Below are 24,421 nucleotides of genomic sequence, written 5' to 3' on the forward strand. Positions count from 1 at the left end.
GTACTAAATTGAAATAAAAATAAAATAATAATGTTATTTTACGTTGTATTTATAATGCTTGCTTACGAATATAAATGTGAAATGTCTTTATTCACCAACTTTGTGCTCAGAAAGCACAATTCTGTACATTAATCTTTATCTGTGATATTTTCTTTTCATCCTGTAGTATCAAAGCCAATAAGGAATATTTACCCTTAGCATTTAAGCATTCAAGCACAAGCACACCAGCTTTTCCATCAATGATCTGAAACATTGGTTTTCACATCTGTCGTGATTGAGACATTCATTATTTGTTGAATGCAACTTTCATTAAGTAAAATCACTAAAAGCCTTCCCTCCAATGGAAAACAAAATAGTCCCTGACCGAAAACAGTAACAGAATGTGTTACATTTTTTTCTCCGATTCCTTGGCTCATGGTGACTTGATTGCACCCTATGATGTCATTTCCTTTAGGAAAATTTCCACCACTTTGAATTTTAAAAAAAAAAGGTTCTTGTTAGATTTGGGTCGAGTCAAATGATATCCAATTTTACCATATCAGCCATTTTGGACGTCAGCCATTTTGAATTTGGTATCATCTTCAGACTGTGCCGACAAAAAGTTATAGATTTCGTGTCGTGAAACCATTTTCATATGCCGCAGCGACAAATTTGAGGCATGATGCCAAAATGACTCTGAGACTGTATCTCTGCACTGCTTTGTCATATTGGCACCAAACTTTGCATTTGTCATAAACTTTTAAATCTCTAATAGTGACTGATTGTTCAGGCATTTTGGCTAAAATCATCTTAATATGTCTTTAATTGTTCATTGTTGCAGTTGTTCTGATGCTTCCAGCTATGATGGCATGACTTATTGTGCCTTCTTTGTGCTTGACCCCTTAATGGCTGCTTGCAGATATATTTCTTCTTCTTCTTCTTCCACTCTGGAAGTCTATTGCAGCCCATAGAACCTCTTAGCATTTAAACAACTTTCACAAATATCTTTGAAACCACTGTAGGAAAATCGGAAACATTTGGTCATTAGCCTATAGTCAACGACCAATGTCAAACATTTGATAGTAAGGGGCAAAAAAATGCAATTGAAGTGTTCATACATATGTCTAAACAAAACAAGATATTTTAATTTATATAAATTTTTTTATATAAATTAAAAAAATATTTTTTTTAAGCTGCTTTAGAACAATCTGTAGAATGAAGACACATTTAGTTTTTTCAGACATGTATTGTTCTTTTTTCTTAAATTCATCAAAAGATAGTAAAAAATAGAAATAGAAAAGTAGCAATAGTCCTCAGATCTATTGTTGATGTCATACTTTTTTTACATGATCACAGAATGTTATTTACAGCAGCAGTGTATAAATACAAGATATTTTTCATCTCTCTGATGCTATCGTTCATAAATGCGTTTGTCGTCACGATCTGTTTTTGCTCCTTCCTCTTCCTCCTCGTTTCCCTCTTCCTCTAGTTTTCCCATCAAACACAGAACGAGCTGTAACCATAGCAACGCCCCTCCCACATTCAGCATCGTCATCTGAGCTGGAGCTGCTTGACTCCGCCCTCGATGACATCAGCATCCTGTGCTGCGTAGCTCCGCCCACCTCTCCGCCCCTGGTCTCGTCCTGTATGTCTGCGTGAACCGCTGACCCTATGAATCCTCCTGCTGACGGTCCCGCAGCGGCTGACGGCGAGGCCTCGGTCCTGCCCTGTTTAGACGGAGAAGCCTCTTCCTCGTCCTCTTCCTCCTCTCGCTCTTTCCTCTTGAGGCAGGTGACGGCTCTGCGCAGGCGCTGGCTGCGGATCGTCTGCCTCTCCTGCTGCTCCAGACGGAAGAACGAATCGATGCGCAGCTGCGTCTGCACACACACAATAAGAGTAAGACAATCATAACAACTGACAAAATATAGAGTAACACTCAGATTTTGTTTTTGAAAGTCTGTTCTGCATTTATTTGATCAATACACTAAACTGTGATGAATTAATATTTCAATATATTCACTGTATTTTTGATCAAATAAATGCAGTCTCTCGTGCTCTTTCAAAAAAGCTTAATTAATCATAAACATAATTTATAAGCTTTTATGTTTATTTTTGTCATTTTATTAGTTTTTCTATATAGCTTTAATTTCAATATTTTTTACTGTATTTTTTACTGTATTTTAATAATTATATTTTACTAATTTTAATAGTATTTTAATAATATTTCAATATTTTTTAGGATAGCTTTAATTTAAATATTTTTATTGTATTTTAATAATACTTCAATATTTTACTGTATTTTTGATCAAATAAATGCAGCCTTAGTGAGGAGAGATTCTTTCAAAAACATAAAAAAAAAAATCATGATTAATTAATCGTAATCATAATTTATGAGCTTTTAAGTATATATTTTCATTTCATATATTTCCATTTTTAGTTTTTTCTGTTGCTTTAATTTCAATATTTGTACTGTATTTTTACTGCATTTTAATAATTTTAATTGTATTTTAATAATTTCAATATTTTTAGAATAGCTTTAATTTCAATATTTTACTGTATTTTTACTGTATTATAGTAATATTTTAATATTTTTACTGTTTTAATAATTTATTTGTATTTTAATAATTTTAATTGTATTTTAATAATTGTAATATTTTTAGGATAGCTTTCATTTCAATATTTTTACTGTATTTTAATAATACAATATTTAATAATGTAATAATATTTAATAACTGTATTTTAATAATACAATTTCAATATTTTTTACAGTGTTTTTGATCAAATAAATTCCACCTTTGTGAGCAGAAGATACCAAAAACAATAAGGCAATCATAATTTGAGCTTTTATGTTTTTTTTTTCATTTTAAGTTTGTCATTTTATCAGTTTTTTATATAGCTTTAGTTTCAATATTTTTACTGTATCTTAATAAATGTATTTTAATAATTTTAAATGCATTTTAATAATATTTTTATTATTTGTAGGATAGTTTTAATTTCAATATTTTTACTGTATTTTAATATTTCAATATTGTTACTGTATTTTTGATCAAATAAATGCACCCTTGGTGAGAAGAGACTTCTTTTAAAAACATTAAAAAAAAAATCGTAATAATTTGAATTTATGAGCCTTATATTTATATTTTAATTAAGTTTTAGTTATTTTATTTTATTATTTTTGATCTAATATCTATATTTTATATTCATTAAAGCTGATCTTCAGTAGTGGAGATGACCTGTTGCGTCTGGAGCTGTCTGAGCACCGGCTGTAGCGTTTCTTCAGTCTTCCTGCTGTTCCATCCGAAGCGGTTCAGGCAGAACGTTACACTGGTTAAGAAAATCTCCTGCAGTCACACATGACGTGTGATAAACAGCAACTATCACACTGTAAATGACATGAAGGATATTCTTTAATGAGCTCCAGGTGTGGGCGGCCCCAGCTGAACGCGGCGTCTGATTGGTCGACGGTGGGCTGCAGGTAAGCCTGGGCCACGGCAGGGTTGGGAAAACCAGGATGAAGCTGAAGATTCCTCAGTTTCTTCTTGACTTTTGTGTCTTTGGGATTGGCAGACAGCTTCTTGTTCTCCTGAGCTTCAGCCCACCACGCACTACATCACACAGAACACACACATTTGAAAAAAAAAATACAAAATTATACAAAAAGCACAATCTTCCTATAAAAAACGTAGTAATTTAAAAGCCTCTGATTAGTTGTTTCCTTCACATGCTCAACAGACCTGTCTGTGATTGGCTAAAATGCTCAACGATGCAAAAACATGTTGTAAAAAGAAACCTTTGACACTCTTCACAGATTTTATCAGCTAAACTTCTAACATCATGTCGAAAGATGTCGAATATCAGTAAAACCCAGAGCATCTTTGTCACTGTGAGTGATTTATAAGTGTGTTTCTGACCTGAGCTGAAGGAGCGGCTCTAATCCAGCGCCGGGAAACTCATTGAGGATCTCCATCCCTGTGACGAATCCCACTCCGGGAATCCCCTCGGTGTAATCGCTGCCCAGCAGATATGCCAGATTGATCAGTTTGCTCCGGTCCAGACCTACAGACCGATACAAGTAGGGTTTGTGTCTCTTCCCTCATCATCAACATGCGTAATCATTTAAAGGGGTTTTTGGTCCCCATTGACCTCCATAGTATAGAAAAAAATACTATGAAAGTGAATGGGGACCAAGAACTGTTCGGTTACAAACATTATTCATAATATCTTGTTTTGTGTTCAACAGTATAAAGAAATTAATACAGGTTTGGAACAACATGAGGGAGAGTAAATTAATGCATAATTTACATTTTTGGGTGAACTATCCCTTTAACACATAGTAAAAAAATTAACAGTAAAAATACTACAGTAAAAATTACTATATACTGTGAAAAACTAACAGTAAAACACTATTAAAATGACAGTTTTTGGAAGTGAAAATGAACAATCTTGACATTCCCACAATCACATTTAATGGTGTTTCAGTGAAATAATTTAGTTTTTCTCATCAGTTATGTACATTAGGGTTTTATCTTATGTTGTTAAATGAATGTTTATTTTAATATTTTTAATTTGAGTATTAAACGGGTAAAAAAAAATGATTTTAGTACTTCAGTAGGTTGGAATAAATAGCATTATCTCAGTTAATGAAATATGTTATTTTACTGTAAATTTAAAAATACATAAAGCTTAAAATGTTTCTACCGTATTTTCAAAGTAAAGGTTTTTACTGTATATTTTTTCTTTCTTTTTTTTTACAGTACAGTATTGCAGATCAGGGTTATTATAAACTAATGAATATGTAACTAAACTAATTATAAATATTAATAACTACGATAGCATTAAAATGGCACCGCTGCAGATTCTGTCATTTCCTCATCCAAAACTTTTTTTACTGTAAATTTCACTGATTTAAAAAAAAAAATCAATCAGATCAGGGTTATTATAAACTAATGAAAACACAACCAGAAAATATAAAAATAAAATTCTAAATATTAATAATTATGATAGTACTGAAGTGATTTCGCTCACCTAGCTGGTTCTGCATGTCAGCTGACTGGTAATGCTCCACGTATTTGTTCTGGTTGAAGAAGTTCTTGTAGACGTGCCGGCCGCCGAAGAGCCAGATGTCGCTGTCGTCGGTGATGGTGCCGTGCGTTTGGTCCAGGCGGTCCAGAGCCGCACACTGGGCTTCAGCCTCCATGGGCGCCACGATGAACGGCACGCCGAACAAACGCAACAGCTCCTGAGAGAAACAAGCATATAACAATCGTGTTATACACACAATACAATATCAGGATAATATATGAATGTTTTGCCTGTCGATTCAACATTGGCATCATCTGAAATCTTGGCTTTGGTGTGGCGAGGCTGACCTGACTCTCCTGGCACATCTGACCCGTGACGCTGGTGCTGCTGCGCTCCTGCTGCTGCTGCTGCTCTCTCAGACTCGTCTGCTCATCCTGCAGGTGTCTGTCCAGCTGCAGCAGCTCCTCCTGCAACACACACACACACACACACAGATGGCTTCAGTCACAGTCAGGGTGTCGCAGGGGGTTTAATTCGGACTTTTCTTATACCATTGAAGACTTTTTATGGCCTTAAATTTGATGCAGTTGAGTGTAGTCTAAGGATCCTGTGAGATGTACCGTGTCGATGTGATCCCACTCGCTAGCGGCAGCAGGAGCTTCATCTACGGCCTCGCTGACTTCATCACTCTTATCTGAGCTCTGAATGCCAGACTCTTCCTCTCTGCTCTCCTCCTCTTCCTCCTCGCTCTCTTCTGAGGGGCTTTTATCGGCTGCTTCTTCTGCTTTGACGTGAGGTTGCTGTGTTTCAGGTGGTTCCTCCACATCAGACACCTCAATAAAACTCTCTGCAGAGACCAAATGAACAAATCACTCCATCGCTGTTTTTTGTTTTCCAGTAAAAACCTCTTTTAAAAACATCCTTTAAGCCAGGGGTTCGTGAGCTGATGAATGCTTAAATTACATAATTAATTACATAATTCTAAAAAAAACAATTAAAATAAATCAATTAGAAAATTAGAAAATAGAAATTAACAGAAATTAGATCATAAAAATGTGAAATTAAAATAAAAACAAATTAAAAATCATTAAATAAATAATTCTAAAAAAATAAAATAAAACATACTAAACATTAAATCATTAAAATTTAATATAAATATGCTAAAACAAAAAATATAATATCACTTGATAAAAAGGAATTAAATCAATTTAAAATTAAAATAAAAACAATAAAAAATTAAATCATAAAATTAAATAAATAATTCTAAAATAAATCAAAATAAAACGTAGTAAAAATAAAATCATTTAAATTTAAAATAAATATTCTAAAATAAAAACAATTAAAATAAATCACTTAATAAAAAATTTGAAAATAGAAATTAACAGAAATTAAGAAATTAGATCATAAAAATGTGAAATTAAAATAAAAACAATCAACTTAAAAATCATAAATAATTCTAAAGAAAAAAATAAAACATACTAAACATTAAATCACTAAAATTTAATATAAATATGCTAAAAAATATATAATATCACTTGATAAAAAGGAATTAAATCATAATTTAAAATTAAAATAAAAACAATAAAAACTTAAATCATAAAAAATTAAATAAATAATTCTAAAACAAATCAAAATAAAATGTAGTAAAAATAAAATCATTTAAATTTAAAATTAATATTCTAAAATAACAACAATTAATATAAATCACTTAATAAAAAATTAGAAAATAGAAATTAACAGAAATTAAGAAATTAGATCATAAAAATGTGAAATTAAAATAAAAACTATCAAATTAAAAATCATAAAATAAATAATTCTAAAAAAATTTAAACATACTAAACATAATAAACAAAAATAATTTAAATTTAAAATAAATATTCTAAAATAAAAACAATTAAAATAAATCACTTAATAAAAATGAATGAAATTATAAAAATGTAGAATTAAAATAAACAATAAAAAAATCCTAAAAATTTAATAATTCTAAAATTAAAACAATAAAAATAAACAATGAATTCATAAATGTAAAATTAAAATAAAAACAATCAAAAAATAAAAAACAATTCTAAAATAAAAAACATACTAAAAAAGAATTAAATCATTCATATAAAATAAATAATTCTAAAAAAAAAATTCTAAAAAAAAAATTGATTCATAAAAATGTAAAATTATTATTATTTTTTTTAAAAACAATCAAAATAAAATACTAAAAATGATATATGCGCCCCCTGTCTGCCATTGGTTGAATGAACCGATAGTCCCGCCCCAAACTCACATCATTGGTTGAATCGGTGTTGTTGTGTCAGACTCGTCAGGATCAAACAAACAAATAAATGTTTTGAAACAGCGTTTCACACTAATCAGTGTATTTAGGCTTCTTCCGGGTCCGTGTACGTTTTGATAGTTTGTTTTCCAATTTGAAATGAAATACGCAGAAACGAGAAAATGGTCGTTTCCCGTTTTTTCGTTTGTTAAAAAAAAACGGAAAAACGAGATTTTGACTCGATTTTCGTTTTTTCGGGTCACGGATAGAAAATGGTAACACGACTTCAAAACTCGTTTTCCACATGTGGGTGGTCATTACACGCCCCTTTCAGCCGATTGGTCAATCAAATCTGAGCCAGTGACGCCATCTTCAGTTCGTTCAACAAAATAACAGTCCTCTGCCGCTATATCAGTATGTCATAAATCGGCTTTCTTCTGTGCAAACTAACGCGTATTTCACAGAAATATTTATTTCAGAAATGTTAATCAGCACACAGACTGTTGTAATGCTGTTTGTAGTTTAATAGTGAAACTACCCACACAGAGGAGCGGATGAAAAGCAGAGATTAAAAAAAAAAAAAAAAAAAAAAAAACCTACAGGTTTTATTTTATTCTATTTTGAATAAATAGAATAAATCACAATAAATAAATAGCAATTTTGAAAAACGAACAATCGCTCATCTCTATTTATTTATTTTATATAGCCTAATTGCCTGCTGAAATGTTAATAACCCTTTGGTTAAAAGATTGAGGGAATATGTAAAGATCAAACATTAAAGATCAAAATTACAGCTACATAGCCTTTTTAGTTATGACAAAAATAATATATAAATGTTAAGCCAAAACGAATTAATTTAAAGCTGAACTGAAACAGAAACCGGCGTTATAACTACCTCTCTAATTTGACACAAATCCAAATGTTTCAATATTCACGATTTGGAGGCTAAACTATATTTATTATTTAAACGCTTTTATTGTAGCCTACACAGACTACTTAAAATGAGCAGTAGGCCTATAACGTTTTATATATTTGGTTGAATGTACATATTTTGACAGTTAACAGGCTGTGGCGTCAAGTTCCTAAAACTGATGTTGTGTGTGCGTGAGGCGCCGGCGCGTTCACTTGAATTTTCTTATAAAAGCGGAAACAACTTAATACTTAGACATTTATGGTCAAATATATGTAACACCATTCGAATCTGTGAAAGGTTAAATAGGCCTATTATTTTTGTACACTCACAAACAAAACATTGCTCGTAAAATAAACAAAGAAATTTTCTGCCGTATTGGTTTCCTTTCTGTGAACTTCTCAAAAATAAACCGACACTCATATTGTCGCATTTTTTCCCCTTTCATTTTGGTAATATTAATTACTTAAGTGAAATAAATTTTGCGCATAGACATAGGCTATTTAGCCTATTCCTTTTTGAATCCTTTGTTCTCCGTTCACAGAAGCGCTGCAGGTGCGTGATGATAATGAATCCTCATGTTCTGTTGTTTATTCTGCTATTTGTTTATGTAGGCTAAAACTAAACCCCTGGAATTTTTTAATGATTCACAGACATTTATCAAATTTCGTTTAATTCTAATTTAATATAATTTTATCGGTTAATGAAACGATGATCGCATCAGTTGAAAGTCAGGGGGAAAAAACAGAAATTATATTGACAAGGCAACAATAATTTTCGTTTAGTTTAAGTTTTTCAAAACATCCACAGAACTGCATACAGTAAATTTTCCCGCTGTTTAAGCCACGAATATTTACAAAATAAAATAATTACAAAGATAATAAAACTTCTATGTTTAATATACGAGAGTTTTTGTTTTGCTGTTGTCCACTGAAGCAATTGACGCAGAATCGCCAATAGCCGTTAAATCGAAATTGAAAGTAAAATGTTCAGGGCCATTTATAGCTAATTCATTCAAAAGCGAAGGAAAGACAGAAAAAGTGAGGATAGCAAGTAAACTGTGACATATAATAGTAATGTTCACTGTGTTAATAAAAGTGTTTAATTTAAGAGATAAAATCTGTATGGCCATTTATAAGCTAAGGAAAACTAAAAAGCCCCCCGATGGTGATACCGTTATTAGGTGTTGCCACCTAGTGGATAGCCTATTTTCTAATATGACTGTATAGTCTACTGCAAGGAATGCGTCTGCTAAATTATTGAATTTAAATGTATAAAATGTAAACAAAACATTAAAATAAGAAAAAAAATGAGTGCAGTAGCCACTGATCTATAATAGATAATAGTCTGTCATTATGTATAGCCTATTGATCGGTGGTAGTAGCCCAAAGGATGTCATGCGCTTAGTAACAGATGTAGAGGCATTTACATTTTAAAAACAGCTTAAAAACAGACTTAATTAAATTTACTGTAGGTTTTTTAAAACTTTTTTTTATCTGTGCAAACATATTTCTGTGAAATACGCGTTAGGTTGCACAGAAGAAAGCCGATTTATGACATACTGATATAGCGGCAGAGGACTGTTATTTTGTTGAACGAACTGAAGATGGCGTCACTGGCTCAGATTTGATTGACCAATCGGCTGAAAGGGGCGTGTAATGACCGCCCACATGTGGAAAACGAGATTTGAAGTTGTGTTTCCATTTTCTATCCGTGACCCGAAAAAACGAAAATCGAGTCAAAATCTTGTTTTTCCGTTTTTTTTAACAAATGAAAAAACGGGAAACGACCGTTTCCTCGTTTCTGCGTATTTCATTTCAAATTGGAAAACAAACTATCAAAACGTACACGGACCCTTCCGCTATTATTGATTTGACTGCACTGACACTATCAGATTGAACTGAATAATGACTCTATTGTCTGAATTTAAATGCGTCTCACATTTGATGAAGTTTGCATCACTGATTCTGTTTATTACTGAATCAATCTGTGAATTTGTACCTTCAGAGCTGCTTTCCTCATCATCTTCACTCTTGAGTTTGTTTTCTTCCGTTCTGTCTGTATTCACAGTTAGATGATCAGAGGAAGTGTTCGGGTGTCTTTGCTTCAGATGCAGATTTACTGTGGCGTCTCGTGGCTCACGTGTCTCTACTGCAGAACCGGGAATAAGAGGCGATTTGGCCTGAGGCTTTGGTTCTGAAGACTCTTCCTGTGAGGAAACGATCGCACCCGCTTCATCCTCGTCCTCTGAGCTGCTCGTGATGACGTACGCCCTGCGCTTGTGGACCGTCTGCTCCGTGACGGGGCTCTGGATGGCCTGTAGAGTTCGAGGTGACACACTTCCATCTTCATCATCTGATCCAGTCGCACTGCATCCTCTGGTTTTGCCGGCTTCCTCCTCAGAGCCACTGTCCATCATGGTGCTCTGGATGGCCTGTAGAGTTTGAGGTGACACACTTCTATCTTCATCATCAGATCCAGTCGTCCTGCGTCCTCTGGTTTTCCTCTGGATTTCCTCCTCAGAGCCGCTGTCCATCATGGCGCTCTGGATGGCCTGTAGAGTTCGAGGCGACGCACTTCCGTCTTTTTCATCAGATCTAGTCGTCTTGTGTCCTCTGGTATCGATGGCTTCCTCCTCAGAGCTGCTGTCCACCATGGCGCTCTGGATGGCCTGAAGCGTGCGAGGAGATGCCGGTGCTCCTCCTGACGCCAACAGATCCTCCTCAGCACAGGAGGATGAGGAGGAAGGCTTGTTCTCCTCCTCCTCTGTCATGGGCCGCCACAAGGGCTCCGGCTTTCCTTTAGGCTTCCCTTTGCGTTCCCACGGACAGCTGGACCACAGCGCTGGAGCCGACTGACTCTCTGGAGCGCTGGGCTTCTTCTGAGACCCTGAAGATCAGAATAAGAAAGTTTTGCCGTATTTTAGTAGGACACTAGCAGATTTTTTTTTTTTAAGAAATGTATTATTTTATTCATCAATGATGCATTAGATTATGTTTCTGCCACTGAATAAAAAATAAAAGGTAATTGTGACTTTTTATCTCACAATTCTGACTTATTTTTCTCAGAATTACATGATATAAACTTACAATTCTGAGGAAAAACCTCAGAATGGGTGAAAATTGCGAGAAAAAAGTCAGAATTGCGAGATATAAAGTCAGAATTGCAAAAAAAAGTCAGAATTACAAGATAAAAAGTCAAAATTGCGACAAAGTCAGAATTACGAGATATAAAGTCAGAATTGTGACAAAGTCAGAGTTACGAGATAAAAAGTCAAAATTGCGACAAAGTCAGAATTACCAGATATAAAGTCATAATTGCGACATATAAAGTTAGAATTGCGAGATAAAAAGTCAGAATTGCGAGATAAAAAGTCAGAACTACGACAAAGTCAGAATTGCGAGATAAAAAGTCAAAATTGCGAAAAAGTCAGAATTGCGAGATAAAAAGTCAGAACTACGACAAAGTCAGAATTACCAGATATAAAGTCAGAATTGCGACAAAGTCAGAATTACGAGATAAAAAGTCAAAATTGCGACAAAGTCAGAATTACCAGATATAAAGTCATAATTGCGACATATAAAGTTAGAATTGCGAGATAAAAAGTCAGAATTGCGACAAAGTCAGAGTTACGAGATATAAAGTCAGAACTGTGAGATATAAAGTCAGAATTGCGAGATAAAAAGTCAGAACTACGACAAAGTCAGAATTACCAGATATAAAGTCAGAATTGCGACATATAAAGTTAGAATTGCGAGATAAAAAGTCAGAATTGTGAGATAAAAAGTCAGGATTGCGACAAAGTCAGAATTACGAGATAAAAAGTCAAAATTGCGACAAAGTCAGAATTACCAGATATAAAGTCATAATTGCGACATATAAAGTTAGAATTGCGAGATAAAAAGTCAGAATTGCGACAAAGTCAGAGTTACGAGATATAAAGTCAGAACTGTGAGATATAAAGTCAGAATTGCGAGATAAAAAGTCAGAATTGCGAGATAAAAAGTCAGAATTGCGAGATAAAAAGTCAGAACTACGACAAAGTCAGAATTGCGAGATAAAAAGTCAGGATTGCAACAAAGTCAGAATTACGAGATATAAAGTCAGAACTGTGAGATATAAAGTCAGAATTGCGACATATAAAGTCAGAATTGCGAGTTAAGTCAGAATTACAAGATATAAAGTCAGAATTGCGAGTTATAGTCAGAATTACGAGTTATAAAGTCAGAACTACGACAAAGTCAGAATTGCGAGATAAAAAGTCAAAATTGCGAGATAAAAAGTCAGGATTGCAACAAAGTCAGAATTACGAGATATAAAGTCAGAACTGTGAGATATAAAGTCAGAATTGCGACATATAAAGTCAGAATTGCAACATATAAACTCAGAATTGCGAGTTAAGTCAGAATTACAAGATATAAAGTCAGAATTGCGAGTTATAGTCAGAATTACGAGTTATAAAGTCAGAACTACGACAAAGTCAGAATTACGAGATATAAAGTTAGAATTGCGACAAAGTCAGAATTACCAGATATAAAGTCATAATTGCGACATATAAAGTTAGAATTGCGAGATAAAAAGTCAGAATTGCAAGATAAAAAGTCAGGATTGCGACAAAGTCAGAATTGCAAGATAAAAAGTCAGAATTGCGAGATAAAAAGTCAGAATTGCGACAAAGTCAGAGTTACGAGATATAAAGTCAAATTTGCGACAAAGTCAGAATTACCAGATATAAAGTCATAATTGCGACATATAAAGTTAGAATTGCGAGATAAAAAGTCAGAATTGCGAGATATAAAGTCAGAATTGCGACAAAGTCAGAGTTACGAGATATAAAGTCAAAATTGCGACAAAGTCAGAATTACCAGATATAAAGTCATAATTGCGACATATAAAGTTAGAATTGCGAGATAAAAAGTCAGAATTGCGAGATAAAAAGTCAGAATTGCGAGATAAAAAGTCAGAACTACGACAAAGTCAGAATTGCGAGATAAAAAGTCAGGATTGCAACAAAGTCAGAATTACGAGATATAAAGTCAGAATTGCGACATATAAAGTCAGAATTGCGAGTTAAGTCAGAATTACAAGATATAAAGTCAGAATTGCGAGTTATAGTCAGAATTACGAGATATAAAGTCAGAACTGTGAGATATAAAGTCAGAATTGCGACATATAAAGTCAGAATTGCAACATATAAACTCAGAATTGCGAGTTAAGTCAGAATTACAAGATATAAAGTCAGAATTGCGAGTTATAGTCAGAATTACGAGTTATAAAGTCAGAACTACGACAAAGTCAGAATTGCGAGATAAAAAGTCAAAATTGCAAGATAAAAAGTCAGAACTACGACAAAGTCAGAATTACGAGATATAAAGTTAGAATTGCGACAAAGTCAGAATTACCAGATATAAAGTCATAATTGCGACATATAAAGTTAGAATTGCGAGATAAAAAGTAAGAATTGCAAGATAAAAAGTCAGGATTGCGACAAAGTCAGAATTGCGTGATAAAAAGTCAGAATTGCGAGATAAAAAGTCAGAATTGCGACAAAGTCAGAGTTACGAGATATAAAGTCAAAATTGCGACAAAGTCAGAATTACCAGATATAAAGTCATAATTGCGACATATAAAGTTAGAATTGCGAGATAAAAAGTCAGAATTGCGAGATAAAAAGTCAGAATTGCGAGATAAAAAGTCAGAACTACGACAAAGTCAGAATTGCGAGATAAAAAGTCAGGATTGCAACAAAGTCAGAATTACGAGATATAAAGTCAGAATTGCGACATATAAAGTCAGAATTGCGAGTTAAGTCAGAATTACAAGATATAAAGTCAGAATTGCGAGATATAAAGTCAGAATTGCGCGATATAAAGTCAGAATTGCGAGATAAGTCAAAATTGCGACAAAGTCAGAATTGCGAGATAAAAAGTCAGAATTACGACAAAGTCAGAATTACGAGATATAAAGTCAGAATTGCGAGATAAAAAGTCAGAATTACGAGATAAAAAGTCAGAATTGCGAGATATAAAGTCAGAATTACGAGATAAAAATCTGAATGATTTCTGAAGGATCATGTGAAACTGAAGACTGGAGTAATGATGCTGAAAATTCAGCTTTGATCACAGGAATAAATTATATTTTACTTAATATTCACATAGAAACCAGATGTTTTACATTGTAATAATATTTCACTATTTTTACTGTATTTTTGATCAAATAAGTATAGTAAAAACATTTTAAAAATCGTACCGATCCCAAACTTTTGAACACTCAAAGCTACAGATGTGAACTAAAAGCCATTTGACAGGATTTTCCCAGACCTTTAATGAGGATGTAGTGGGACGAGTCCTCAGACACGAGCCGGCGGACCTCCATGTCATGATCTTTGCTCTCCGCTCCTCCAGTGCCGCGCTGGTTCATCTCCTGCTCCACTCCCTCTAGACGCTGGTTGAGCTTGTTCCTCTGCAGGAGACCGGCCAGCTGATACTGCGAGAACTCGCCTGACCTCTGAGAGACCAGCGGTCGGAGTTAAAGACATTGATAAACAAGACAGAAACACTGAGGATGTTTGTGACGGGCGTTACCTCCGGTGGTTTGTGGTACAGTGTACGTCGCCTCTTGTTGAATTCCTTCAGTTCTTTCAAGATTTCGTGTTTGATCTCCGGAGGCATGAGGGAAAACTCCTCCGAGTTGATGTCTACAGAGTTAGGATTGTCATAGATCTCTTCCTGAAGAAAGAAATCACGCGGTATATAAGCATTAACATCTGTGAAGCTGCTTGGAAACAGCTCGGATGTGATTCCTCTCACCTGGAATCTGCTGAAGGTCGATTCGTCTCCGTCTCTTTCCTCCTCCGAACTACACTCATAAAGATTCAAATGAAGACGTTTTCCTTCATCATCATCATCATCATCATCATGTGTTGTATGTCCCTGACCTCACCTGCTCTTGTCTTGGTCCTCGTCCGGAGGAAGCGCGGGAAGAACGTACAAGTCATCCTGATCATCCCGTCTCACAGACGACAGGCTGGGAATTGATTCCTGACTGCGGGAAAAGAAAAACAGCACGTTTTTGAACATGTTTTGAGCTGCGAACGTGAATTAAAGCTCGTACCTTTGATCCCCGAGAGCTGCTTTGATGGCCTGTCTCTTCAGAAACGTCCGGAGGAGTTTTTCATTGGTCTGTCGGGACTCGCGGCTCAATTCCTCCCTCCGCTGTCTCCGGATGGCCTGAGCGGGTTCAGATTGTTGTTATTCCTCCGTGAATCTCAGAAGATGTTTCACACACAGATTTAAAGCTCACCAGCGTCTGTTTCTTGAGCAGCGGCGCGTCTCCGTCGTACACAAACACGGGCCGGATGCGGAAGAACAGCAGCTTGCAGAGCCGGTGGAAGAGCGTGAGGAGATGAGCGTTCTGAACCGCGTTCCCGTCTCGATCCCGAACACCTTTGACCGCCTGATTCAGCCAGATACTGATGTCTGTCACCAGTGAGTCACGGATACAAACTGACCAGTGATGCTGCTGACCGTTTAATACAATCAGAGTCATTTTCATTCATTGCATTACAGTCGTGGGAATTTGGGGGAATGTGTGTATATATAAGTGTGTGTTATCAAAACAAAAAATTGAAATTTTGGTTCACGGTCACTAAGGGGCGCCAAAACGACCGATAAGAGCGGAGCCACTTTTACTAAAATGGCTATAATTCGAGAACAAAATTAGATATTTGCACTCGCTCAGTCTTTGGTCACGATACAAAATTGTGTCTATTGGCCACTAGGTGGCGGTATAACTTGAAAAAAAACATGAAAACAGCTGTAACTATGCAAACGTTAGTCCGATCGACTTGAAATTTGGCATACAGTGTCTTGGTCCAAGGGGACATGATAGTCTATGAGGACATTGGCGTATCTCAAAAAACATGGCCGCCATCGGCCAATGAAGTTTGAAAATGAAGTTTGAGCACCTATTGGACAAGGTTAACGGTGGCTGATCGGAACAAAACTCGGTGGGCATGATTGACTCATGGGCCTGGAGGTCTGTAAAAATTTTGAAAGAAATAGGCCACAAGTTGGCGCTAACGAGTTTTACGCCTCAGTAAACATATGGAGTTTCACAGATCCACACAATATGCCTATCATTTGATAGATCTCCTCATGCTGAACAATTTTGCCTCAAGAACCAATGCTGTCAATCAAATCGTTCATTAATTATTCGTAAATATGTGAAAAAACTACTTTTGCGAACTAGTCCTAGGTTTTTCGCCCAATCGGAACAAAACCAGTGCAGGTCAATTCTCTGGACTTTCTAGATCAATAATTATCAAAAAAAAGTTGAACTTTACCCTTTGGGTCGCTATAACTGGGTCATTTAGAAAATGGGTGTGGCTAAATACGCCAAAAAGCATATTAAACCTAAACAAAAACCCAGAACTTCACGAAAATAGGTGAGCACATGCAACATATGACTCTAAAGACGCATGCCAATTTTTGTGTAGATCGGACAATGGGTGGCGCTATAACTGTTAAAAATCTTTAAAAAAACATATGTTTTTAATGGTTTTGGATGAGAATGTGTATAACTTTGGGTGTGGTCGACTTATATTCACGGGAGTCACGTCTTTAGACTCCTGAATCCTTGCCGAGTCCAACGATACCAGACTTGCCAGGTTTTGGCTTATGGTTTGTGCAACGTTGTGATTTGGCGCTTTAAAAACTTTTGCGAATATCTTCAAAATTGTTTATCCGATCGAGACGAAACCACCGTAGGAAACACGGCACCTAAGTTGGTTTACTATATGGTAAAGCCCAAATTTCAAAATTTTGATAGGAAGTGGCAAAAAAATCCAATCAAAGATGTTTTTGGGTCATTTTTTATGCTCTCATATATATAAGCATCTATAACTTAAAAACGAAATTAACACACGTGTATGGGCACACTCTGAGGACACCTAAAAAAGTGTTGGCGATCGGGCAATAGGTGGCACTATAACTATCAAAAAACCTTTAAAACATATTTTTCCTTATTAAATTGCCTGTATTGGCTGTAAAAGGTCTTTTGCATCTATGATCTAAGTGTTTGCATGCTTGCTGAATAAAATATAATGACTTTTTATGTGCTTAAAGGCCTTAAAGTGCTTGAACCCCGGTAAATGCTGCTTGCAGCTTTGATTATGTGTGTATTTGCTGTAGTGTTTATTTAGGGAAGAAGAGAGTCAATCCTGCAGGAAAGGATACCGACAGCCAAGATCTTCCCCTCCAGAGTTTCGGGATTGACGGGTTTTCCCGTGCTTTCCAAGAGCCTCCACAGTCCATGAACTCCCATCACACCTGACCACAGCAGGAAAACATCTTCATCATCATCATCATCATCAACTTTCACACAGTGTAAAGCAGAACCGTGAGAAGCCCTGTCAAAATTATGACATAAATTAAAATTATGAGAGAAAAAAGTAAGAATGAAGGTCAAAATTTTGAGAAAACCATGTAAATTATGAGATTAAACAGTCATAACAGTGAGACAAAAAGTCAAAAACTGTCCGACTTTTTATGTTATAATTATTATGACCTAGAACATAATAATTACCTCATAATTATGACTTAGGATGTTATAATTTTGACTTTTTATATCATAATTATGATTTGGTGTGTCACAATTTGGAAATTTTACTCAAACGCTGTAGAAATACAAAACCGCAACAACAACAATAAAGTGGTGATGAATCTATTATTTTTGATTATAATGGGATTGTTTATTATTCATTGTTCAGATGTTTAAATGATGATATTTTATAAAAATCACACACAGACCTGCTGCTTACAGCGTCTGAACCATAACATCCGGTCCGCTGGAAACACATACTGAGCACTTCCGTTCCGCCGCTCATCGGTTCCGCCGCGATCAGCTGCTTCCGCTTTTATCATGGATTCCGTGAGCGCGACACTGTGAGGTACGTGGCAAAATTTTATATGAAACAAATACAAGATTTTATTACTTAGTTCGTTCATTAATATCTTCGTGATTGAATGAGATTCGCGGCTTTACCTGCCATCATCAGAAGCGAGTGTTTGTTGTGTGACACACTCCTGATAAACAGAGATAAACTACACAAAGGTCGAGACTGTTTATCTTTATTTGTTTATCATGTTTTGAAGAAACTGATTTCTCTGGTGAGTTAACTAGTGTTGAGCTAACTGATGTAAACCTCTTTCATTATTACATATTAATGACTAATTAATCAGGTTTGATCAGGTCAAGACAATAAACCAGCTTTACTGGATTAATCCTGACTAACTAATGCTTATTTATTTCTTATCGTTTGATTTGTTATAGATATTCATATTTAAACCACACACCAGTGAACAATAAAATTTCCGATGTGTTAATCTATCTATCTATCTATCTATCTATCTATCTATCTATCTATCTATCTATCTATCTATCTATCTATCTATCTATCTATCATTGTATTTGTTTATTAAAATGGACTTGCGTCATAAAATGTTAATACAATTATACATTTTTGTTTTAAAATTAAACAGAAATTATTAAAATATTTTATTGTAAATTGTAAAATATAAAATTAGTTTATTGCAATGTAATTTATTATAAAACATAAAAAATGATTATTAAAATGTTATTTTTATTATAAAATGAAAAAATAAAATCTTTATTAAAATGATATTTTATTATAATGTTTAAAATATAAAATTTGCTTTTTACAATGTTATTTTATTATAAAACTAAAAAATAAAGGCTTTATATATTATTTTTAATTTAAAATGTAAAAATGTACAATTTATATATTTTATTTAATAACATTTGTTTATTCAAATCTTATTTTTATTATAAATTTTAAGATGTAAAATTTGTTTTACAATGTTATTTTTATTATAACATTTTTAAAAATGTTTATTAAAATGTTATTTTTATTATAAAATGTAAAAAAAAATAATTCTTATTTTTATTATAAAAAGCAAAAATTGTTTATACAAATGTTTTATTAAAAATGTAAAAAATAAATAATGTTTATTAAAATGATATTATAATATACAATTTATTTTACAATGTTATTATAGAATGTAAAATATAACGTTTATTTATTAAAATGTTATTTTTTGCTGTAAAACGTAAAAAATAAAAGGTTTATATATATTATTAATTTAAAATTTTAAAAATTTGTGTATTTTTAATTTTTATTATACAATTTAAAAAAAAATATTAAAATGTTATTTTTATTATAAAATGTAAAACATTAAATTAGTTTATTAATTTTATTTTTGTTATAAAATGCAAAATTTGTTTATTATAATGTTATTTATTATACAATTTTAAAATAAAACTTACTACAGTGTTAATTTTGTGCAGGGGTCTGGACTTGCATGCTAATAAAGTACATTTGTGTATAAAATTTGAAGAAAAAAAAAGGTTTATTAATATGTTGAAAATGTTATTATTATAAAAAAAATATATATATATATATATATAATATATTTGCTGTGCATGAGTCGTCTAGAATGCTGCAGCCTAACATTTTAATAATAAATCTAACATTTGTGTGAAATGTGTTTTCAGGCGGTAGATCGTGAAGGACAGTCATGTCGGCTGAAGTGATCATCAAAGGTGAGTCCATCTGTCCATCATCATGTGATGTTCACAGTAAGTCAGGTCATCAGCTGATCTTCTGTCGCACGTCTGTCTCAGATGTGGCTGTCCGCGGCCCCGGCGACGGCATGGAGACCTACAAGCCTCCGGCGGCCCCTGAGTTGTCCGTGGAGGCTCCGCTCCTGAAGCTGGCCTCTCCGAAGCGCAGTCCGAGAGCCGCGGCGCCGGGAGTCCTGCACCTGGGGAAGGTGAGCAGGGACGCCTGCACGGAGCTGGAGGCCGTGAGGATCGTGGTTCCCCGCTCCGCCATCAGCCGGAGCGCTCGCGCGGCGCCTCACGCTGAAGACCGAGGGTCCCCTCAGCACGGGGACGAGCGTCCTCCCTCACCCGAGCCGCTGGACTACAGGAGCGCCCTGGAGAAGCTGCAGAACTCGGAGCGCCGCCTGCTGCAGGATAAAGAGGGCCTGTCCAACCAGCTGCGCGTCCAGACAGAGGTCAGGCCAGCTTGATCTGACCATTTCTGTTAGCTTTAATATGATTCAGTTCACATTTATTTGTATAGCGCTTTTCACAATACATACAGTTACACAGCAGCTTCACAGAGAATACATCAACATTACACTGTAGAGTGATCTGTTATCAGAGATGACTGTCAGTTTCAGCAAACAATGTGTTAATATAAGCTAGAACCAATGAGAAGGATTGAAAACATGTTAAAAATGATAAAATTTGGAGTGGTTCATGTTGATCCAGCATGTTCATAATTATATAATATCTTGTTGTTAACATTTGAATTAAGTTTTAGTTTTTAATATAATTATTTTTTTGTTTTGTTTAGCATTTTAATAGAGCTTTAATTATCTTCATTTATATATATTTTTGCATTTTAAGAAGTTTTAATTATTTTTAATACAGTTAAACCATATGTGTTTTTAACATTTTAAGTTGTAATTATCTTAAATATAATTAAATGATATTTAATTTTTTTCACATTTTAGTTTTAACTATCTTTAATATATTTAAAAAAAGTTTTTGCATTTCAATTAAGTTTTAATTATTTATTATGTTTTAGTATTTTAATTATTTTAATTCTTTTTAACATAAATAATTGATGTTTTTGCATTTTAATTGGTATCATTTTGTTTTTAATATATTTAAATTATTTTTTTTGTATTTTTAGCATTGTAATCAAGTTTTAATTATGCATTTAAATAAGTTTTAATTATTTTTAATATAATTAATATACATTTTTTAACACACCTTGGTTTTAATTGTCTTTAATATATTTAAATATTTTTTTTTTTATATTTTTGTTTTGCATTTTAATTGTTTTAATTATTTTTAATATAATTATTAAGTAAATAAATGTTTTATATATATATATATTTTAACTATTTTTAAATATACATTTTTTTCAAATTATTTTTTATTGCAGTTAAACCATTTTTGTGCTTTTAGCATTTTAATTAAATTTTAATTCTTTTTAATATAATTAAATATTTTTTGCATTTTAATGAAATGTTAATTTTTAATATTATTACATTTTTTTTTGTTTTTAGCATTACATTTTAATTACGTTTTAATTAAGTTACAATTATCAATAATATAGTTAAATAATTTTTTGTTTATAGCATTTAGCAAATTTAATTAAGGTTTAATTATTTTTAATGAAACCATTTTTGTTATTAGTGTTTTAATGAAGATTAATTATTTTTAATGTAATAAAACAATTTTTTGTATTAAGCATTTTATTGCATTTTAATGATATTTTATAAAGTTTTAAACCTTTGTGTTTAGTACGATGCAGTTTTATACAATGTGTTTCTGACTTTATACACAGTGGAGATTTTAGTTCGATTCAGTGCGATTCTGTGTTTCCTGTGTGATGTGAACTACAGTAGAGTTCAGTAAATATTGTAAAGAAAGAAGTCTCTCCAATCCCTCATGTGTGCGTGTGTTGATGACGTCCTCAGGTGAACCGGGAGCTGAAGAAGCTGCTGGTGGCGTCGGTGGGCGACGACCTGCAGTATCACTTTGAGCGACTCGCGCGAGAGAAGAACCACCTGATCCTGGAGAACGAGGCTCTGGGGCGGAGCCTGACGCACACGGCCGAGCAGCTGGAGCGCATGAGCATTCAGTGCGACGTCTGGAGGAGCAAGTTCCTCGCCAGCCGGTGAGACTGACGATGATGATGACTGAAGCTGGAGTTCATCTTATAGGAATGGATGTTCATGTGAAAATGCTCATGTGTGTTTGTTCTTGTAGCGTGATGGCGGAGGAACTGACCAATGCCAGAGCAGCTCTGCAGCGGCAGACGCGAGACGCTCAGTGTGCGATTCAGGATCTTCTGCGAGAAAGAGACGAGTTCTCCAGAGACATGCTGCACACGCACAGGTACTGCTTCAGACAGAGCTGCCATCGTCAGCCGAAATCAGTGTGATTGACAGTGTGGGTTTGATTGACAGGTCTCTGGAGCAGCTGCTGGTGTCTCTGCAGTGGGGTCGACAGCAGACGTATTATCCCAGCGCGCAGCCGCTCAGCACCGGAGAACTGGCCGCAGCCAATCACAAGCTCGCAGACGCCATCAACTCACACCTGCTGGGGAACGTGAGCGGCAGCGGCGGCCCGAAGAAGAGCCAGAGCCGGATCCAGAACCAGAACCAGAGCCGGAGCTCAGAGCTCTGCAACACGCCGGCCGAGAAGATGGCCGAGAAGGTGCTTTCTCAAATAATTACTAGAAATTAATTCATCAGAACTTAATAATTATTAATTATTCTGTTTGACGAAACATTGCAGAAGCTTCTCGCTGTTAGTTTAGATGTTTGAAAGCCTTCATGATCCTGGTTGTCGTTCAGGTGCTGCGGAGTCTCGACCCCATTTCCTGCTCTGAACAGGAAGTGGCCGCGTCCCCGTCTGACCCGTCTCATTCGCCCTTCCTGCCCGGTAAGAAGAGCATCGGCCGCTTCCACCCGTACACGCGCTACGAGAACATCACCTTCAACTGCTGCGAGCGCTGCAGCGGCGAGCTCACGGTGCTCTGATGGACGCCAGACAAACCCTCGTGGATCAGATGTGGACGTGTTTCACCTGCATGATTATATTTCTTCACTCAGAAGATGCTGTGCAGTGAAAGTGACACTGACAATGACAAAATTCATTATAGTGGATTATTCTTCTGCTGATTTTAAGATGTAAACGCTGTGAGATGTTGTGAGTCTGAACGCAGTGCAGGATGTGTTCATGTGATGCTGACTAACCGTGACTGTTTCACACTTCATCAATATGAATCTGAAGTGTTTCTGGACCAGAGTGGATAAAATCTTTGTTTTTAAAGCATTTTCTATCATTTCCCTTTACCAGAATAAATACTTTGGAGTGAAACGGTTTTCTTTTCTTGTTTTTACCCATCATGCTATTTGAAAATTATATTCTTGATTCTTTGATATATTAAAATGAGTAATAAATTAGAATAATAATTAGAAATTAATTGATTTATCATGAGAAATTAATCATTAGAAATGCATTAATTGGTAAGAATTTAGTTAGATAAAAATAAGAAATTATAATATGAAATTTATTAGAAAATAATTCATAAGAAAAAATTAGATAAATTATAATACAGAATAATTAGACATTCATTAATTCATAAATTAATAATTAGAGTAATAGTAATGAATTACAATAATAAGGAATTAATAATTAAATGCATTCGTAAGAAGAAAATAATTTGATTAAAAATATGAAATTAGAATAAGAATTCATAAATTAATAATTAAAGAAATAACAGATATTCATTAAACCGTAAGCAATTAAAAATTAGATTAATAAGAAATTAATAATTAGAAATAATTGAATAATAATTCATAATAAGAAATGAACAATTAGATTAATAATAAATTAGAATAAGAAATAATCATTAGAAATTTGATTAATTTGTGAGAATTTAATTTGCATTAAAATATGAATTTATTTCTAATTATGAATTTCTTAAGAACAAATTGAAAATTAGATAATTTATTATTTATTAGAAATTAATTTGTAGGAATTTAATAGATTAAAAATAAGAAATTAGAGTAAGAAACTAATAATTAGAAATTCATCAAACTGTAAGAAGAAATTAAAAATGTAATAAGAAATTACATTAGGAATAATTAAAAATTCATTAATATTTAAGAATTTAATATATTAAATTAATAACCAGAAATAAATTCATAAGAAATTAATAATTAGATAAGAATAATAAATAAATCATAATTTTTTTTTTTTTTTCTGCCAATTTGATTTAATCATCATGAAAATAATGTCAAAATGCAAAACATGTTAATACTCCGTAGGGGTTATCGCGATTAATCGTTTGCAAAATAAAAGTCTGCGTTTACGTAATATATATGTGTGTGTTCTGTGTATAATAATTATGAATATATAAATACACACACATTCATGTATATATTTAAGAAAAATTTTATATTTATATGTAAAATATTTGTTTATATGTAATATAAAATATATATAAATATATATATTTATAACACATGCATATATTTCTAAACTTTATACCTGTATGTGTGTGTATTTATATATACATAATTATTATACACAGAACACACACATATATATTACGTAAACGCAGACTTTTATTTTGC

The 24,421-nt window shown here is 33.8% G+C and overlaps 2 protein-coding genes across 4 annotated transcripts; one reads left to right on the plus strand and one right to left on the minus strand.

Moving 5' to 3' along the window:
• Positions 1-1,200: 1,200 nt before the first annotated feature.
• Positions 1,201-18,017, minus strand: ercc5 (excision repair cross-complementation group 5). 2 transcript variants are annotated; one of them, XM_067403912.1, is made up of 16 exons: positions 17,984-18,017; positions 17,411-17,503; positions 15,477-15,652; positions 15,288-15,403; positions 15,117-15,218; positions 14,984-15,032; positions 14,759-14,902; positions 14,495-14,681; positions 10,176-11,063; positions 5,622-5,848; positions 5,349-5,468; positions 5,005-5,218; positions 3,891-4,035; positions 3,384-3,584; positions 3,213-3,297; positions 1,201-1,856 (listed from the first exon to the last, which is right to left on the minus strand). In XM_067403912.1, the coding sequence occupies exons 2-16, from the start codon at positions 17,496-17,498 to the stop codon at positions 1,416-1,418; spliced, it is 3,183 nt and encodes a 1,060-aa protein (XP_067260013.1). In that variant the 5' UTR covers positions 17,499-17,503; positions 17,984-18,017; the 3' UTR covers positions 1,201-1,415. The 2 variants fall into 2 exon arrangements, with proteins under 2 accessions (XP_067260013.1, XP_067260014.1); XM_067403913.1 differs by having other exon boundaries at positions 17,411-17,583; positions 17,984-18,013.
• A 44-nt stretch (positions 18,018-18,061) lies between these two features.
• Positions 18,062-23,148, plus strand: blzf1 (basic leucine zipper nuclear factor 1). 2 transcript variants are annotated; one of them, XM_067404397.1, is made up of 7 exons: positions 18,062-18,123; positions 19,749-19,796; positions 19,878-20,272; positions 21,752-21,951; positions 22,044-22,172; positions 22,244-22,493; positions 22,634-23,148. In XM_067404397.1, the coding sequence occupies exons 2-7, from the start codon at positions 19,772-19,774 to the stop codon at positions 22,817-22,819; spliced, it is 1,185 nt and encodes a 394-aa protein (XP_067260498.1). In that variant the 5' UTR covers positions 18,062-18,123; positions 19,749-19,771; the 3' UTR covers positions 22,820-23,148. The 2 variants fall into 2 exon arrangements, with proteins under 2 accessions (XP_067260498.1, XP_067260499.1); XM_067404398.1 differs by lacking the exon at positions 18,062-18,123 and adding an exon at positions 18,262-18,343.
• The last annotated feature ends 1,273 nt before the right edge of the window (positions 23,149-24,421 follow it).

The sequence above is a fragment of the Chanodichthys erythropterus genome, chromosome 12, assembly GCF_024489055.1.
Source record: "Chanodichthys erythropterus isolate Z2021 chromosome 12, ASM2448905v1, whole genome shotgun sequence".
NCBI classification, from domain to species: domain Eukaryota; kingdom Metazoa; phylum Chordata; class Actinopteri; order Cypriniformes; family Xenocyprididae; genus Chanodichthys; species Chanodichthys erythropterus.

Coding starts and splice junctions, on each gene's coding strand:
- blzf1 (XM_067404397.1), top strand. CDS start 19,772: ATGTCGGCTGAAGTGATCATCAAAG. Junction 20,273..21,751: donor AGCTGCGCGTCCAGACAGAG/GTCAGGCCAGCT, acceptor TGACGTCCTCAG/GTGAACCGGGAGCTGAAGAA. Junction 22,173..22,243: donor GACATGCTGCACACGCACAG/GTACTGCTTCAG, acceptor TTTGATTGACAG/GTCTCTGGAGCAGCTGCTGG.
- ercc5 (XM_067403912.1), bottom strand. CDS start 17,498: ATGGGAGTTCATGGACTGTGGAGGCTCTTGGAAAGCACGGGAAAACCC. Junction 15,653..17,410: donor GGGGAAGATCTTGGCTGTCG/GTATCCTTTCCT, acceptor CACTGGTGACAG/ACATCAGTATCTGGCTGAAT. Junction 14,903..14,983: donor CGACCTTCAGCAGATTCCAG/GTGAGAGGAATC, acceptor TTCTTTCTTCAG/GAAGAGATCTATGACAATCC.